We start from the raw sequence: 14,928 nt of genomic DNA on the forward strand, positions 1-14,928 counted from the left end.
TATAGACTGATCATTTCTTTGTCGTACAAAATCAGCAGGGGATCAAATACTTTTTTTCCTCACTGTGAATGTCAGTCGTAATAAAAATAAATTATGCCTCTGCAGATTTTTGCGGTGCTAGATAAATTGTATTAATCTTTCTAAGTGATAAATTGTTACACAATTAATGGGTGAAGGACAAACTGTTGTTTTTATGAAAGTTTTTGTATGCAAAGTGTAATTTAAAATTTTATTTATTTATCCCCAGGTGTATTGTTTTGCTAGCCCTTGTTTCCTTAATGTGGAAAAAATATGCAGCCTCGCTGCTCTGCGTCTTGGCTGGGGGTATTTGGGCAAGGAAAGAGTCTTCTTACTCATAGGATACACAGATTTTATGGCTCTGCTGCCACTGGAATTAACAAACACCAGCAGCTTATATGTCAGTCTGTGCTGAACAGAGACTCCCACAGGTGAGAATCCTCAATGTACTTGATCGTTAAATCTGTGCGTGCTGTAACTGATCTAGTCCATTTCCTGCTGTCTTATTTTAGGAGTGCCTGCCGTGTGTCTTTCCTCTCCAAGTCCAATGGCCTAGTTTATTATTCTGTGCCCTACAGGAGCCTGAGTGGCATGGTAGCAGGTAAGCAATGTTGTTGTTTCAAACAGATGGTTTGAAATAAGTGCTGCTAATGTTAAATAAGAATTTTTTAAAAATTACATTCATTAAGGGACACGGGATCAGTAGTTATTTTGATCAAGTTGGGTTGTATTGCTGCTTTCAGGAGGAATGGCAAACAAAAAAGCTGTTTGCCAGCCAGGTATAACCCTCCCACTCCCAGCCTGCTTCACTGTTTGATCTAGCAGCCTTATCCTGTAAAGAACCCTGTTAGGTCTTGCATAATGATAAGGATGTGTTGAGGCCTAGAGCCTCCTTTCTTTCTAAGGTGATTTCGACCATTTACACAACCAGGACATTGTTCTTCCATCTGTCTGTACAGCTCCAGTACATCAGAATGAAGTCTTTTTTCATTGCCTGCATGTAGTACATGCTGTTCCAGTTTATCTCTAAGCCGCTGCTTCCATTAGAAAGACTGTCTCACGTTTGCCATTCCTGATGATACCTGTAAAGGGGAACCAGCTTCTCGCTCCATCATTTCTTGGTGTCTCAGACAGATCATTGTTCAAGCTTATGGTCTTAAATACAAAGATCCACCTTTTTCCTGTCTGGGCGCACTCTTTTAGATCTGTAAGTGCTTCTTGGGTGTTTTTGGCATCAGGCATCTGTTTCCCAGATTAGCAAGGCTGCCATCTGGTCTTCTGTTTACACGTTCTCTAAGTTCTACCAGGTGGATGTTCAAGCCTCATGTGAGCTTTGGGTGTAAGGTCCTTCAGGTAACTGTGGGCTGCTGCCAGGTTTACTGTTCAGTTATATGGGCCTCAACACAGGTCCTGTCGCTATGTGTTTGTGAACTATTCCCATTACTGTTTTTTTTTTAAAAATTAAATTTATTTTTTACAAAACTGAGGCATGCTTGGAGTGGTAGGAGATTATAACTGGTTGGCTAATAGTTTTTTTGCTAGTGTCCAATCTCCCTTGAAGGTGGCAGTATAACCCAGTCATGTTAGAGCTATGCTCAAGTCTGTTCCAAGCAGCGTTAAGACCCGAGGACCTAGCCACCTGATAAGCAGATCTGGTTCTTCTGTAGTTGGAAGGAATGGTAGAGCAAAGGCGTTCATTCCCGACACTGACTCAAAATTGATTGCCATGTTGGGTTGTAGCTGTGGAGCAGTGTACTTGGTAGTAGAGAGCTCACTAGCCTCATGGTAAGATGCATTGTCTATTATGTGCATACCTTTGTCTATAGTAAGCTGTGGTGCAAAAGCTTGGTGTACTGAGGGATAAGTAGGCAGATTGTCTTGAGTGGTGAGCGTTGCGATGTGCTGACCTTGGCTGAGGGTTACAGCTGCTGCGAATGGGAGCTGAGATTTTGGGAAAGAGTGTGAGGAACATGAGGCATACGATGCAACCAAGCGTCTGCTGCTGTTAACTGAATCTATATCATAAAATATCCTATCAGGTCTCTGTGGAACGTATAATATGTATAATGTATCCTAAAAAGGGAGCCTTTTCACAAGAATAGTTAAATCAAAAATAAAATAAATTTGGATTTAGGCTCAACCTGCCCCATTTCTCACATTTCTTGTTGTTGCTCTGGGTAACGCACTACAAAAAATATATGTTTCCCTGACAGATGTCATTACAATACTATTTATTAGAAAAAATTCATTTTTTTAACCACTTCAATACTATGCACTTTCAACCCTTCCTACCCAGGCCAATTTTCAGCTTCCAGCACTGTCACACTTTGAGTGACAACTGCGCGGTAATGCAACACTGTACCCATATGAAATTTTTATTATTTTTTTTCCACAAATAGAGCTTTCTTTGGGTGGTATTTTATCACCACTGTGTTTTTATTTTTTTTGCTAAACAAATTAAAAAAACTACAATTTTGAAAGAAAAAAATACATTTTCTTAGTTCCTGTTATAAAATTTTCTAAATAAGTACTTTTTTCTCCTTCACTGACTGGCACTGATGAGGTGGCACTGATGAGGAAGCACTAATATGCAGCACTTATAGGCGGCACTGATGGGAACTGATAGGTGGCACTGATGGGTGGCTCCTTCTTCCACATGTTTGCTGTGTCCCCCACATGGCTTCTCGCAAACTGCAAACGGGACTTCTTATGGCTTTCTTTCAACAATGGCTTTCTTCTTGCCACTCGTCCATGAAGGCCAGATTTGTGGAGTGTACGACTAATAGTTGTCCTGTGGACAGATTCTCCCACCTGAGCTGGGGATCTCTGCAGCTCCTCCAGAGTAACCATGGGTCTCTTGGCTGCTTCTCTGATTGATGCTCTCCTTGCCCGGCCTGTCAGTTTAGGTGGACGGCCATGTCTTGGTAGGTTTGCAGTTCTGCCATACTCTTTCCATTTTCGGATGATGGATTGAACAGTGCTCTGTGAGATGTTCAAAGCTCGGGATATTTTTTTTATAACATAACCCTGCTTTAAACTTTTCCACGACTTTATCCCTGACCTGTCTGGTGTTTTCCTTGGCCTTCATGATGCTGTTTGTTCACTAAGGTTCTCTAACAAACCTCCGAAGGCTTCACAGAACAGCTGTATTTATATTGAGATTAAATTACACACAGGTGGACTCTTATTTACTAATTAGGTGACTTCTGAAGACAGTTGGTTCCACTAGATTATAGTTAGGGGTATCAGAGTAAAGGGGGCTGCATAGCAACGCATTCCACACTTTTTAGATATTTATTTGTAAAAAAATTTGAAAACAGTTTATCATTTTCCTTCCTTACTTCACAATTATGTGCCACTTTGTGTTGGTCTGGCACATAAAATCCCAATAAAATACATTTACATTTTTGGTTGTAACATGACAAAATGTAGAACATTTCAAGGGATATGAATACTTTTTCAAGGCACTGTATACTATAGCCAGAGCAACCAACATAAATATGAGTATTTTCCAAATAAGTACAAACAGGCTGCTGAATGTGCTCTTGTATAAGTGTCCTAGAAGATAGCCATTAATTATATGGCAATAGATAATAGTGTCCACTAGATACACATAGTGGTTATCCAATGTGATTCCCAAGCTTCTGCTTCAAACTTGTTGTGAAAAGGTGGTCCAGAGGAGGAGTATGGGCTGGTGATCATAGATGTTAGAAATCTCCAGCTGGATGACAGATATACACAGCTCCAATCCACTCCCTCACACTGAAAGGGATAACCACATGAGCAAACTCCCAAAGTTTATGATTTTGTGCTCTTGCAGCACGTGTGCAGAAAAACTGACCTCTCTGCACCTTGGTGTGAACGAGGCCTTAGATTAGTTGTAAACTCTCTTATAGCACTTGTACCTACAGGTAAGCTTATAATAAGGCTTACCTGTAGGTACTGTGAATACCTGCTAAACTTGCACAGTTTAGGAGATATTCAAAGTGCATCTGGCCGATGACAGCATCAGTGCATGCAGTCTGAAGGTCTGGCTTACAGTGCCAGACCTTCAGAGCCGTGCCAGAAACGACGGCTTCTGCGCCCAAGCGGAGGAGGGACATTACCGTGGGTCCGGCCACTCACAGCCGAAGATGTTAGCTGTCACAGCAGTGAGCGGGCGCCGCTGGGAGGACTTCGTTCTAAAGTGAATATTTCATAATGCGCTAGTATGTGATGCATACTAGCGCATTATGCCATTTTCTTGCAGGTTTTTTTTTTTTTTTTGTATTCTTCAGCGGTTTCCCCTTCGCTAGGCACCTGCAGGAAATAGGATTATATGACATGTGGCATCTTTTTAATCCTAGAACCGATGCTTTTACATGTTGTTCCTCTACTTATGGAACTTTATCAAGGATTAATCTAGTCTAATATACAGTGTCTGGCTAGGGGGATTTTGGACCATTCACCATTTTTGTTGATCATAAAAAAATGTAAACCACACATTAAAATTAATTGGTGTATGAATGCCTCATGGTTACAGGTATTAGCTGCTTCCCGACCGCCTCACGCAGATATACTGCGGCAGAAGGGCACGTACAGGCAGAATCACGTACCTGTATGTTGCCCTTTAAGAGGCGGGTTGCGGGCGCGAGCGCCCGCTCGGAGCTTTGTGAGCGTGATCGCGGGTCCCGTGGACTCGATGTCCGGGGGGGGATACCCGCGATCATCTCACGGAGAGGAAGAACGGGGAAAGGCTAATGTATACAAGCATTTCCCTGTTCTGCTTAGTGACACTGTCAGTCATCACAGCTCCCTGTAATCGGGAGCGGTAATCAGTGTTGTGTCACACACAGCCCCTCCCCCCCAGTTAGAATCACTCCCTAGGACACACTTAACCCCTACAGTGCCACCTAGTGGTTAACCCCTTCACTGCCAGTGACATTTACACAATAATCAATGCATTTTTAATTGCACTGATCGCTGTATAAATGTGAATGGTCCCAAAATTGCGCCAAAAGTGTCCGATGTGTCCGCCATAATGTCGCAGTCACGATAAAAATCACTGATCGCCGCCATTACTAGTAAAAAAATATTAATAAAAATGCCATAAAACTATCCCCTATTTTGTAAACGCTATAACTTTTGCGCAAACCAATCAATAATCGCTTATTGTGATTTTTTTTTTTTTTTTTTTTTACCAAAAATATGTAGAAGAATACGTATCGGCCTAAACTGAGGAAAAAAAATGTTTTTTATATATATTTTTTGGGGATATTTATTATAGTAAAAAATAATGTGTTTTTTTTCAAAATTGTCGCAATTTTTTTGTTTATAACGCAAAAAATAAAAACCGCAGAGGTGATCAAATACCACCAAAAGAAAGCTCTATTTGTGGGGAAAAAAGGACGTCAGTTTTGTTTGGGAGCCACATTGCATGACCGCGCAATTGTCAGTTAAACCGACGCAGTGCCGAATTGCAAAAAGTGCTCTGGTCTTTGGCCAGCCAAATGGTCCGGGGCTTAAGTGGTTAAAGCAGGGTGAATCTATAAGACAGCCACTTACAGACGTTTTTCTTAATAATATAGAGTCGACAACTCCAAAGCTGGAATGGGACACTATGAAGGCCTTTTTGAGAGGATTATGCCCCGTACACATGAGCGGAATGTCCGGGAGCATTTCATCGTATATTCCAATCGTGTGTATGCCTCATCAGACTTTTTACGCCGAAAATTCTGACGGACCTAGAAAGAGAACATGTTCTAAATATTTCTGATGGAACCAGTTCCTATTGGGAAAACCGCTCGTCTGTATGCTGTTCCGATGCGCCAAAAACAACGCATGCTCTGAAGAAAGTACAAGACGGAAGCTACTGGCTATTGAACTTCCTTTTTCTAGTCCTGTCATACGTGTTGTACGTCACTGCGTTCTTGACGGTCGGACTTTGGTGTGATCGTGTGTACGCAAGACAGTCTCAGCGGAATTCCGTCGGAACTCCGTCGGAAAAACCTTCAGAGTTTATTCCGACGGGAAAACCGGTTGTGTCTACAGGGCATTACTGATACAAGCTATAAGTACATTTAAAAAAACTGGTAATGAAAGGGAGACCCTTTTTAGCAGCAGAGGTACAACAAAAAGAATTCCAATATGTTCAGAAGCCTACACGTATGAACCAATCTATTTGGAAAGATGTACAACTTTTATATAAAAGAACAGCTATGGAAAAAGCTGAAAGGGCTATTTTTTTTCACAAAGTGTAGGTATTTTGAGGAGGGAGAGAGAAGTGGGAAAATGTTATCAGTGATTGTGAAATCCCAGGCTCAGTCTAATTTTAGTCCTTGTATACTTACACCAAAGGGGAATATTTCCTATAATCAAGAGGATATTTTATCCTCTTTCACCGCTTTTTATAGCGCTTTATATCAGAGCAAGGTCATTTACCATCTGCAAGAACTCAGAGATTTCTTGAACCCTTTGGCGATACCATTTATTTTTGAGGGAGAACGAGAGTGCCTCGGCACACCTCTAACATTAGAGGAATTAATCAATCCCCTAACGGGAAAGCCCCTGGTACTGACGGCTTGCCATCAGAAATTTATAAAACTTATGGAGATATATTACTGCCAGAATTGTTGAAAATGCTGAATCATGCACATGCTTTGTTTAAACTTTCTAATGTCATCAGGCCTGACCCCATTTATTATAGGATCAGATGGAAGTCTAATGCCCCGTACACACGGTCGGATTTTCCGATGGAAAATGTGTGATAGGACCTTGTTGTTGGAAATTCCGACCGTGTGTAGGCTCCATCACACATTTTCCATCGGATTTTCCGACACACAAAGTTTGAGAGCAGGATATAAAATTTTCTGACAACAAAATCCGTTGTTGGAAATTCCGATCGTGTGTACACAAATCCGACGGACAAAGTGCCACGTATGCTCAGAATAAATAAAGAGATGAAAGCTATTGGCCACTGCCCCGTTTATAGTCCTGACGTACGTGTTTTACGTCGCTGCGTTCAGAACAATCGGATTTTCCGACAACTTTGTGTGACCGTGTGTATGCAAGACAAGTTTGAGCCAATGTCCGTCGGAAAAAATCCTAGGGTTTTGTTGTCGGGATGTTCGATCAATGTCCGACCGTGTGTACGGGGCATAAGGGTAGACAGATTCTTTACTAGCTACAGAGTAGTTAAGGAATGATAAATAACGAAGGCATCTAAGAGGAAATAAGCATAAAAAGTATACAATCTGCATTGATAAATGGGTGCCTGCAATTATAAAATAGAGTAATAATAAGGGGAGAGGTGGAGAGGGGGTGAAAGGATAAAGGGAATGAGTACATAGGGGATTAAGCTATAACAAAAAACATAGATAAATTAAATATTGGTGTGTGTAATAAGAATAATATGTGGCTCATGAAAGGGGCGGGGGGGGGGGGTTGTGGGTGTTTTTTTGGGGGGATATTTGTAAACTGTTTTTGAATGTATTTTTGGATTTTGTGTGATTTGTAATTATAATGAAAAAAAGATGTTGTGTTTTTTTAAAATAACAAACATGTCATACCTCTACTGTGCAGTTCGTTTTGCACAGAGTGGCCCCGATCTACCTCTTCTGGGGTCCCCCAGCGGCGCTATCAGCTCCTCCCAGCATCTGTAAACCCCCTAGGAGAAGCACCCTCCCTGGGGGGTTACCGTGCGGGTGCACTCCCGAGTCCGGCTTTTGCGTCCATAGACACAGAATGCTGGACACTGCCCCGCCCCCGGGCACCTGCGTCATTGGATTTGATTGACAATAGCGGGATCCAATGGCTGCGCTGCTATCAATCTATCCAATCAAGAGCCGAGACATCGGGCCGAGAAGTATAGCACGTCTCCGCCATGGGAACGAATGGGCTCAGGTTGGGGGCTGGTCAGTGACAGAAGTTTTTTCACCTTAATGCATAGGATGCATTAAGGTGAAAAAACACGAGGGTTTACAACCCCTTTTAATAAACAAAGGCCTTAAAAAAAACAAAAACTCCCAAGTAAAAAAGAGAAATCTTCCGTACATCCAGTGTAATATAAAGTGGCTCAGTAGCCCAATGTTAAGGCATATGGACATCAAACATCTGTGGTCCAGAGGAGGAAATGAGGTTCGTATTATGTATTGCATTGTATATCAAATTTAAAAGGTGAAAAAGACATCAGCTTAACTAGGATTTCAGCCAACATTACAATTCAAAAGTGATAGACATCCAATCAGATAAGAATCTTATAGATCATTCAAAGCAGCTTATTCCAAACTTCCAAATAAATGTATATGGTTCATATATACTTATAGGGCTTCCGTGTTGGCCTCCTGGAATATTTAGTGCTCATGGTGAGTGGAAACAGCCTGACCGGTTTCGCTTGTTCCAACCTGCTGCATAAGAGGCAAGCCTTATCCTGTTACCTCCTTCACTTTCCCTAGCAGTTTGCTCTCAAACTTATAACCTTGCCATGGCTGTGGTGTGCTCACGTTGTTCAATCTGTGCTCTCTTGCATGCAGCTTCTGCTTTCAGCAGTCAGTCTTGCGTGTGCTTTCTGCGGCTTCTGCTTCCGCCTCTGCTTTCTTGCGGGCAGGTTCTGCTTCTATCTCCACTTTCTTTTGGGCAAAGGCTGCCTGAATTTAAGAAGCTTTAGTATCGGTACTTGCTTTAATAAGTTGTTGACTGAGAGTGGAAGATCATGATTGTAGATACCTGGAGGAGTGTCTCGTAGATGCAGAGCGATGAGGTTTAGATTTATGTACAGTGGAGGCTGGTGTGTTTTTTTTAAATTTTTTTTAAATTTTTTTGGGGGGGGGCGGCAAACAACCAACCCCCTGGTCAGCTGGCACCCCCCGTCACCACTCCGCCGCTGTATTTTGGTCGGTTGGGTCAACCACACCAAGTCATCACCCCCCCCCCCCCAGGCTTTCAAAAACCTCTAAGCCTATTAGAGCATCCAGCCCCGCACTTACCCCATCAAGGTTGGGCAAGGCTTCTATGGGTGGCGGCTTCCGCCATGCGTCTTCTCCTCCCTCCTCCTCCTAGGCATCCAATGGGATCGCCTGTCCTTTCAGCTAATTGGGTGACTGGTCTCAGGACCCGCTTTCTGATGCTCTGCGCCCTGAGCCCATCCTTTTTTGAAGCCTATAAGAGCCTCTGGCTCTAATCAGTTGCTTAAACCCCCCCCCATTGGAATCCATGCATCTGGCGCCCTGCATGTAGATCAGAGGACTGGACGTAGGGACTTGGGGGCGGTGCCCATGTGCCCCTAATGGACAGGCCGCCACTGTTCATGAAGTTGTGTGATTCTCACCTCTGCCTTTGACTTTGTTTGTGGTATTAAACTGTCTCATGAAATCTCTTTAATTCTTGGGATTCTTCAGTGTTGTACCTCTTTAAGAGTGCCCTCTAGTTGCAGTACCTCATGAGAAGGTTGAGAAAGGCAAGATTTACAAACAGTTTTGGACCATAAGTGATTGACATTAATCAGCAGTCCTTTATTAGCCACATAATTCTGTTGAACCTCTCAAGTTGGTTTAACTAAGTGTTTACCTAGTTTACCTAGTTTGCTTAGTTTCTGATCTGAAAAGAACTCTGGTTCTTGCTGCGGTTCTGCCTCCACAGGAATTGTAATGTCGTGCTCTGAAATTATGTTTACAATGAAAAGTTAACTGGCAGTCTCTGATTGCCTGGGCGATCCGAATGGAAGTTGGCCTGGCAAACGGTGAGCCTATCCAAATGACATCCTTCAAATTGTAAAACGCTTTGATCCATAAGACTTGTCCAGATCATACCAGATAGACATCAGATAAGTCAAAAAATCATAGTGTGTCTATCTCCAGCAGAATATAGTACATGTGGAGAATGGAGACTAAGCATGAAGAAGAAGGGTGGGACTAACTAGTAGAGGTAATATCGAGTACTGATGCGCAAACCACAAACCTCAGACAAATATTAAGAGCAAACGAAGATAACTAATATAGCTGCCACCATAAGGGTGTTCCCACACCAATAAAGGAAATCTAACAAAATAATGTATAAAGTGGTGCTCAATCAAATTAATTGAGGATGTAAAACTCAATCTACACCTTTAATTGATTGCTGGCACTGGGAATCTTTTGATGAACTATTTCTTCACTTGTTTTGATTGAGATTGTAACAATTTGGATTGTATTGTCTATGGGACCTTATGGCACTTTAGCTTCACTATTTGAAACACGCATATTGGATTTTAATTATCAATTTGTTCATCTATTTTCACATTTGTGAAGTGTTGCATGATATATATTTATGTACTTGCGTATTTATTAATTTGTTCATCTATTTTCACATTTGTGAAGTGTTGCATGATATATATTTATGTACTTGCGTATTTATTAATTTGTTCATCTATTTTCACGTGCTGCATGATACCTATATATTTATTTCTATGCAAAAAAAATTTCCTCAAAATTCTACAAACAATACCCCATAATGACAATGTGAAAGAAGTTTGTTTGAGATCATTGCACATTTATTAAAAATAACAAACGAAAAAAATCACATGTACATAAATAAGTATTCACAGCCTTAGCTCAATACTTTGGTGAAGCACCATTGGCACCAATTACAGCCGCAAGTCTTTTTGAGTATGATGCTACAAACTTGGCACACCTATTTTTGGGAAGTTTCTCTCATTCTTCTTTGCAGGATCTCTCAAGCTCCATCAGGTTGGATGGGGAGCGTTGGTTCACAGCCATTTTCAGATCTCTCCAGAGATGTTTAATTGGGTTCCAGTCTGGGCTCTAGCTGGGCCACTCAAGGACATTTACAGAGTTGTCCCGTAGCCACTCCTTTGTTATATTGGCTGTGTGCTTAGGGTCATTGTCCTGTTGGAAGATGAATCTTGGGCCAGAGCACTCTGGAGCAGGTTTTCATCAAGGGTGTCTCTGTACATTGCTGCATTCATCTCTCCCTCCATCCTGACTAGTCTCCCAGTTCCTGCTGCTGAAAAGCATCCCCACAGCAAGATGCTGCCACCACCATGCTTTACTGTAGGAATGGTATTGGCCAGGTGATGAGCGGTGCCTGGTTTCCTCCAGACATGACGCTTGCCATTCAGGCCAAAGAGTTCAATCTTTGTTTCATCAGACCAGAGAATTTTGTTTCTCATTGTCTGAGAGTCCTTCAGGTGCCTTTTGGCAAACTCCAGATGGGCTGTCGTATGCCATTTACTGAGGAGTGGCTTCCGTGTGGCCACTCTACCATATAGGCCTGATTGGTGGAGTGCTGCAGAGATGGTTGTTCTTCTGGAAGGTTCTCCTCCCTCCACATAGAAATGCTGGAGCTCTGTCAGAGTGACCATCGGGTTCTTGGTCACCTCCTTGACTAGGGCCCTTCTCCCCTGATTGCTCAGTTTGGCTGGGTGGCCCGTTCTAGGAACAGTCCTGGTGTTCCAAACTTCTTACGTTTACGGATGATGGAGGCCATTGTGCTCATTGAGACCTTCAATGCTGAAGACATTTTTATGTACCATTCCCTAGATCTCTGCCCCAATACAATCCTGTCTCAGAGGTCTACAGACAATTTCTTGGACTTCATGGCTTGGTTTGTGCTTTGACATGCACTGTTAACTGTGGGACCTTATATAGACTGGTGTGTGCCTTTCCAAGTTGTGTCCAATCAACTGAATTTACCACATGTGGACTCCAATCAAGTTGTAGAAACGTTATCTGTGGAAACAGGATGCACCTGAGCTCAAGTTTGAGTGTCATGGCAAAGGCTGTGAATAGTGAAGTTGTCATTATGGAGATTGCTTGTAGAATTTGGAGGAAAATAATGAATTTAATCCATTTTGCAATTTGTAACATAACTAAATGTGGAAAAAGTGAAGCACTGTGAATACTTTCCGAATGCACTGTATAACATGATGCATGCCTTTCCTCATGTTTGATTTCTGTATTATTGTGTCCATGCAATCTTGTATATGTTGAGGAAATGACCCAAAAATTGAGGGATCATTTCACCCAACATACACATTGTATTAGAAAGAAATCACCATCTCTGCCGGAGCCAAGACAAGGTATTCAGGATCTGATCTTTTGTTTTAATGTTTTGGGTGACGTACTTGCATACAAGAGAGGAGATAGAACTTTGTGATCAATAGGTTAGCATTATATCTCTTTGGTCTCAATGGGGACTATGATTTTTATTCATGTAACCTAATGAAAGTGATTTTAGATTTCAGCTTCACTTTTAATCTACAAATGACTTTAGTGCCTAAACATTTCTTTCAATTGTTACAGCTGGATATTACTGATGGATACGGACTTCAATTGTTATTCAGTTTGTTATTGATGTTGCTAACAATGTTGTTGAAATGGTGTTACAATGTTGTTACCGTGTGTGTTCTTTTTCGGAGTCTTTGTAATGTTGCTGACTCATTGGTGTTGAGAGGAATAAACTATACGTGGCAATAGTGAGTAGTTTCCTGTGCAACATCCTTTGCTCGTTGTATTTAAATGTCTCTTATTACCTTGCTAATTACACTATACCTAAGGAAGAGCAGGGATGCTCCGACATGTTGTGTCATACTTTTGTACTTGATGAAATTAACTCTGAAGATTACAGCAGCAAATTGCAGCGTGAGAATTAATTGGGGTATGTATTAGTGACAGATTGGAGTCTGACACACACACACACGAAATACAACAACTACAGTTCATTGTGTTCTAGACCGGCTGACTTTCGTTCCATGTGTGGCCACTTAAGATGAACAGAAGTCAATCTACTGACTGCTGTTCAACCGTCCTGTCGGACAAAAGCACTGCAGGCAATAGTGTGTTTCTGCTGTCATAATACAATAGTGGAGCATTCCCCCATCCACCTTGAATGTATAAATGGGGGAATCAGTTCAGCTTTTTCATTCAGCCCATTTGCTGAATGAAAAAACTGAACCACGCATGGTCAGATTTAGAAGGTCACTCTCACATATTGTTTTAATTTCTGGGTAAGATATTTCTAAAGGCCAAACTTTTGATGCTTTCTAAATAACATGATCATAAGTTTTTTTTTTAAGTTTTTTTTTTTTTTCCTTCAATTTCATAGATCCAGTTCAGCAGCACCGGCAGCGCTTAAATACGTGGTTTAGTTGTTTGCCAAGTGAGGAACGACACTTTGGGCCTTCATTTGCTCTGGATTCTATCTATGTGGATCCAGTTATTCGTGAAAGCTCCATAGAAGACATCTTGCGTCCGCTGTCTGAATCAGCTTTCCAGACTCAGCTGCAGACCCCACAATGTCCTCGCAGTATATCTGTCTCTCAGTTGTTCCAAGCCGATCCCTCTGGAAAACCTGTACGAAATGTAATTCTCTATGGCACAGTTGGCACTGGGAAAAGCACTCTCATTCGAAAACTTGTACTAGATTGGTGCAATGAGCGCAGGGCTGATTTCCAGTTGATCATTCCGCTCTCTTGTGAAGATCTGTCCCAGGTCTCTGCCCCAGTGTCACTGACTCGGCTGATCAACAGGAAATATCTTCATCTACGAGATCTGCTACCCACTTTGTCAAATTATTCCAATATACTCTTTATACTCAATAGTCTAGAGTGGATGAATCTAGATTTCAGGATGGCAAACACTGAGCTGTGTAGTGATCCAAATGAAGCCATGCCTCCTCCAGCTATCCTTGTGAACCTTCTGAGGGGATACATGCTTCCTGAGGTGAGACACTGAAGCAAAGGTTGGTTTACTAAAAGTGAATTTGCAAACGTAGGCAAATAAGAGGGAATTTTTGGCTAGTCCACCCATGGATGATAGACCATTTTTCAGTGGACATGGGTTGATGAGTTAATGCTCTGATTTTTTATATTGCAAAAGCCAAAAACAATGCAGCTTTTTTATTTTATTTTTTTTACAAACTAGGTTTCTGCTTTGTTCTTGCTTTTTTGGTTTAGTTTTACTGATTACATATATACTGTGTGTATGGGGGTGTGTATACAGTGGGGGAAATAAGTATTTGATCCCCTGCAGATTTTGTAAATTTGCCCACATATAAAGAAATGAAGGGTCTATAATTTTTATCATAGGTGTATTTTAAATGATAGAAACAGAATATCAACCAAAAATACAGAACAACAAATGCTATAAATTAAGTTGTAGTTCAGTGAGTTAAATAAGTATTTGATCCCTAAGCAAAACATGACTTAGTACTCAGTGAAGAAACCCTTCTTGGCAAGCACAGAGGTAAGACGTTTCTTGTAGTTGGTGACCAGGTTTGCACACATCTGAAGAGGGATTTTGGTCCACTCTTTACAGATCTTCTCTAAATCTGTAAGGTTTCATGGCTGTTGCTTGGCAACTTAAAGTTTCAGCTCCCACCATAAATTTTCTATAGGATTAAGGTCTGGAGACTGGCTTGGCAGCTCCGTGACCTTAATGTGCTCCTTCTTGAGCCACTCCTTTGTTGCCTTGGCGCTATATTTTGGGTCATTGTCATGCTGGAAGACCCATCCATGACCCAACTTCAGTGTTCTGGCTGAGGGAAGAAGGTTCTCATCCAATATTTTACAATACATGACCCCGTCCATTGGCCCCTCAATGCAGCAAAGTTGGCCTGTACCTTTAGCAGAGAAACAGCCCCAAAGCATCATGTTTCCACCTCCGTGCTGGACTGTTGAGATGGTGTTCTTAGGCTCATAGTCAGCATTTTTCTTCCTCCTGAGATGTGTGCAAACCTGGTCACCAACTACAAGAAACGTCTTACCTCTTTGCTTGCCAAAAAGGGTTTTCCCACCAAGTACTAAGTCATGTTTTGCTTGGGGGTCAAATACTTATTTCACTCACTGAACTGAAACTTAATTTATAGCATTTGTTTTATGTGTTTTTTCTGGATTGTTGGTTGATATTCTGCCTCTATCATATAAAGTACACCTATGAT

The 14,928-nt window shown here is 41.6% G+C and overlaps 1 protein-coding gene across 3 annotated transcripts in view; it reads left to right on the plus strand.

Annotated features, from left to right (window-relative positions):
* Window positions 1–14,928, plus strand: part of NLRX1 (NLR family member X1) — a 65,109-nt gene that overhangs the window by 24,347 nt on the left and 25,834 nt on the right. For 2 of the 3 annotated variants that reach the window (XM_073602531.1, XM_073602532.1), the window contains 4 exons: window positions 248–449; window positions 531–619; window positions 8,322–8,360; window positions 13,096–13,712. In XM_073602531.1, the coding sequence (XP_073458632.1) occupies window positions 292–449; window positions 531–619; window positions 8,322–8,360; window positions 13,096–13,712 (903 nt within the window). In that variant the 5' untranslated portion in view covers window positions 248–291. The remainder of the gene's footprint in view (window positions 1–247; window positions 450–530; window positions 620–8,321; window positions 8,361–13,095; window positions 13,713–14,928) is intronic. The other variant, XM_073602534.1, reaches the window with a different exon arrangement.

The sequence above is a fragment of the Aquarana catesbeiana genome, linkage group LG10 (genome assembly GCF_042186555.1).
Source record: "Aquarana catesbeiana isolate 2022-GZ linkage group LG10, ASM4218655v1, whole genome shotgun sequence".
In the NCBI taxonomy this organism is placed as follows: Eukaryota; Metazoa; Chordata; class Amphibia; order Anura; family Ranidae; genus Aquarana; species Aquarana catesbeiana.